This window comes from Gekko japonicus, unplaced genomic scaffold, assembly GCF_001447785.1.
Source record: "Gekko japonicus isolate JY-2015 unplaced genomic scaffold, Gekko_japonicus_V1.1 scaffold131, whole genome shotgun sequence".
NCBI classification, from domain to species: domain Eukaryota; kingdom Metazoa; phylum Chordata; class Lepidosauria; order Squamata; family Gekkonidae; genus Gekko; species Gekko japonicus.
Window position 1 is genome coordinate 2382372 of NW_015167061.1, and position 3503 is coordinate 2385874.

Consider the following 3503-nt stretch of genomic DNA (forward strand, 5'->3'; position numbering starts at 1 on the left):
GGGGGAGGAGGCTGGGTCTTGCTGCCAGGACTCTGCTGCTCCTGCTGCTGGTTCCAGACAGCTCGTGCTCGGAGGCTGACCGCAGGAGGGGGTCGTTGGGTCCGTGCAGCCAAGATGCAGCGTCCTCTGCTCTTGGGTAGATTTCAGGGGTCTCCTCTCTTTCTCACACACACACGGGGAAGGGGCTTCAGTGCTCACAGCCTTGTGGTCTGTGCACGCATCCCCAAGAGCCAGTTTGGTGTCGTGGTTACGTGCGCGGACTCTAATCTGGGAGAACCGGGTTCGATTCCCCACTCCTCCACTTGCACCTGCCGGATGACCTTGGGCAAGCCATAGTTCTGGCACAGCTGTCCTGAAAAAAGAGCGGATTGTGTCAAGAGCTCTCTCAGCCCCCACCTGCCTCGCAGGGCGTCTGTCGCGGGGAGGGGAAGGGAAAGGAGTTTGTAAGCCGCTCTGAGACTCTGAATGAAGGGCGGGGTATAAATCTAATCTCCTCCTCCTCTTCTTCTCATGGGAGGGGAAGCTCCGGGTCTCTGTGCAAGACCCGCTTCTTGCTGTGCTGTGCTGTGTGCGTGTGCGTGTGCACTTGAGCCTTCGCACTTGCTCCTCCTCTGACTGCTCTGGGGCTGCTGGAATGTGCTGGGGTGGGACAGTCTCCCCCAGGTAGGCAGAGCTGTGGGTGTTCCAGCCCAGCACTACTGCCTTGCCAGCACCCCTCCCCCCATCATGCCGTGTGCAGTGCCCAGCCTGTGTTTGCAGCCGCGTGGAGTGCTGTTCCTGAGCTGTTTGCAGTGGGGCAGTCCCTGAGGACTGGGGGCTCTGGTCATCTCTGCCCTCCGGGCGGATGGGGGGACGACAGAATTCTGCAGGAAGGCTTTTGCTGCAGGCAGATGGGTCTTGAGACCCTCAAGAAGGCCCCAGACTCTCTGCTGGTACCAGCTTGGCGTCGTGGTTAAGTGCGCGGGCTCTAATCTGGGAGAACCAGGTTTGATTCCCCCACTCCTCAACTCGCACCTGGCTGAATGACCTTGGGCAAGCTGTAGTTCTGTCAGAGCTGTCCTTGAAAAAGAGCAGCTTCTGTCAGAGCTCTCTCAGCCCCAGCCACCTCACAGGGTGTCTGTTGTGGGGAGGGGAAGGGAAAGGCGTTTGCAAGCCGCTCTGAGATTCCTTCGGGTAGTGAAGGGCCATGGGGTATAAATCCAATCTCCTCTTCTTCTTCTGCTTGACAGCCAGCTGCACCAGGCTGGTTTGGGGGGGTGGGAGCTGCTTGTTTTTCTCCACCCTTCTGCTCCAGGGGACCCTGTCGTCTCCTGTTCCCTCTCTGGTGGGATGCCACTGAGCAAGGACTGAAGGCAAAACGTGATCCGGGGGGGGGGAGGGGAGGCCTGGCTCGGGGAGGGCTTTGGGCTCGCCCTGCTCGGGATTGCCACCCTGAACCGCGTGGCGCGTGGCCAGCATGGCCGAGGCCTCTGTCTCCCCCGTGGCTGGTGGCTGCCTGTGCCCCTGTGCCATGGGGCTGGAGGGAGGGGGTGACCGCTCCAGGCAGAGGGGGAGGCTGCAGCCGGCAGAGCAGGAGCGGGTGCAAGACTCTCATGGTTTTGGTGGGGAGGGGGTTTCAGAGATTCCTGCTCCAAAAACTGGGGGCTGGGGAGGCCCGCGGGAGAGGTGAGCGGCCGTCTTCTCCCCCCACCCTTGACCCTCCCCTCTGCTTGCAGTGACCCCTGTGGTGCGTGCCTGCACCGAAGAGGAGTTTGCGTGCCGCAGCGGAGAGTGCGTGGCCAGGGAGTTCCTCTGCGACCGCCGCCCAGATTGTCGGGACATGTCGGATGAGCTGGACTGCGGTGAGCATTCGGGGTGGGGCGACTTGGGGGCACTGCAGGGACAGGAGCAGCGGCAGAGGCTCCAGGCACCTCTCTTGCCCCCCCCTGCCCCTGCCCCCGGTGGGGGTTGTGCCTGGGGCTCAGCTTCCCCCGCCCCTCCCCTATTCAACAGCTCACCTCCCACCCATGGATTGTGCCCACGACGAGTTCACCTGCGACAGCGGGGAATGTGTGCGCCTGGCTGCCCACTGCGACGGACATCCCGACTGTGGGGACGCCTCTGACGAGGATGGCTGTGATGAGGAAGGAGGGGAGGGGGGGGTCAAGCCGTTTTCTTCTGGCTGGGGATTCCTTCAGGAACGCCTCTCGGATTGGGGGGAGCTACTTAAGAGGCAACTGCTTCTTTTTTGGGTATTTCTTTGTATTTTTCATGTGTGTGTGTGCGTGTGCATGTGCGTGCTCCTGGAAGTCATGGCGACCTCTGGTGACTGTCCCCTACTGGGGGCCTGGAGGACATTTAGAGAGGTGGCTGCATAAAGCCTGCCCCCGCCTCCTGAGTGCTGGTCTTCCAAGGAGGTCTCCCATCCAAGGACTTGCGAGAGTCGACCCTGCTTAGCTTCCGAGATCTGACAGGACCGGGCTTGCCTGGGCTATCCACGGCAGGGGAAGAGGCAACTGCTCGTGCCGCGTGGCTTCTGCCGTGGCAGGCGGCTGCTGGATCCCCCCCCCCAGACCCCCCCCCCCCCCAGCTCTCTGTGTCTCCTCCCACGGAAACTCCTCTGTCCCACTCGCGTCTTCAGCACACGAACGTATTCTCTCTGTCCCTGCCGTTGACCCTCTCTGGGTTTGCTCTTAGTTATAACCCCTCCAGTGGTCGCCACTCCCCCACGGCCAGCCACCACCCGGATTCCAGCCACCACCCTGCCAGTCACGTCTCGCCGGCCGCCGGCCACGACTCCTGCCCGCACGGTCACCTCCAAACCCCTGCTGATCCCGGAGAGGCGCCCCTGCCGGAAGGACGAGGCCGTCTGCGCCAACAAGCAGTGCATCTCTCGGGACTACCTGTGTGACGGCGAGAGAGACTGCCAAGATGGCAGCGATGAGCTGAACTGTGGTGGGTACTCTGCACTGGGGGAGGGGGGGGTTGGGCCCCCCCTCCCCGTTATCTGGGCCGGGAAGGGCAGAGGACCCCTAGGAGGAGGAGGAGGTGGCACTGGGTCAGATCCGAGGAAGGACTGTGCAGGGGGGGCAGCGTGCTGATTGAACATAAGAGAGCACAAGAGAAGCCAATGGTGGATCAGGCCAGTGGTGGATCAGGCCAGTGGCCCGTCCAGGCCAACACTCTTCTGTGTCACACAATGGCCACAAATACCAGGTGCCACCAGGAGGTCCAGAAGCAGGGCCAGGACACTACAAGCCCTCCCACTGCTGCCCCCCCCCCCCCCCCCCCACCACACAGAGCATCACCTGCCCCAGACCAAGAGTTCCTATAAGAACATAAGAGAAGCCAATATTGGATCAGGCCAAAGGCCCATCCAGTCCAACACTCTGCCTCACACAGTGGCCAAAAATACCAGGTGCCCTCAGGAGGTCCACCAGTGGGGCCAGGACATTAGAAGCCCTCCCACTGTTGCCCCTCCCCCAAGCACCAAGAATACAGAGCATCACTTGCCCCAGACCAAG

The 3503-nt window shown here is 62.0% G+C and overlaps 1 protein-coding gene across 1 annotated transcript in view; it reads left to right on the plus strand.

The window, feature by feature from the left end:
• HSPG2 (heparan sulfate proteoglycan 2) overlaps positions 1-3503 on the plus strand; it is a 99810-nt gene that overhangs the window by 26751 nt on the left and 69556 nt on the right. The window contains exons 9-11 of the mRNA XM_015412569.1: positions 1716-1841; positions 1993-2130; positions 2677-2934. Coding sequence (XP_015268055.1) covers positions 1716-1841; positions 1993-2130; positions 2677-2934 — 522 coding nt within the window. The remainder of the gene's footprint in view (positions 1-1715; positions 1842-1992; positions 2131-2676; positions 2935-3503) is intronic.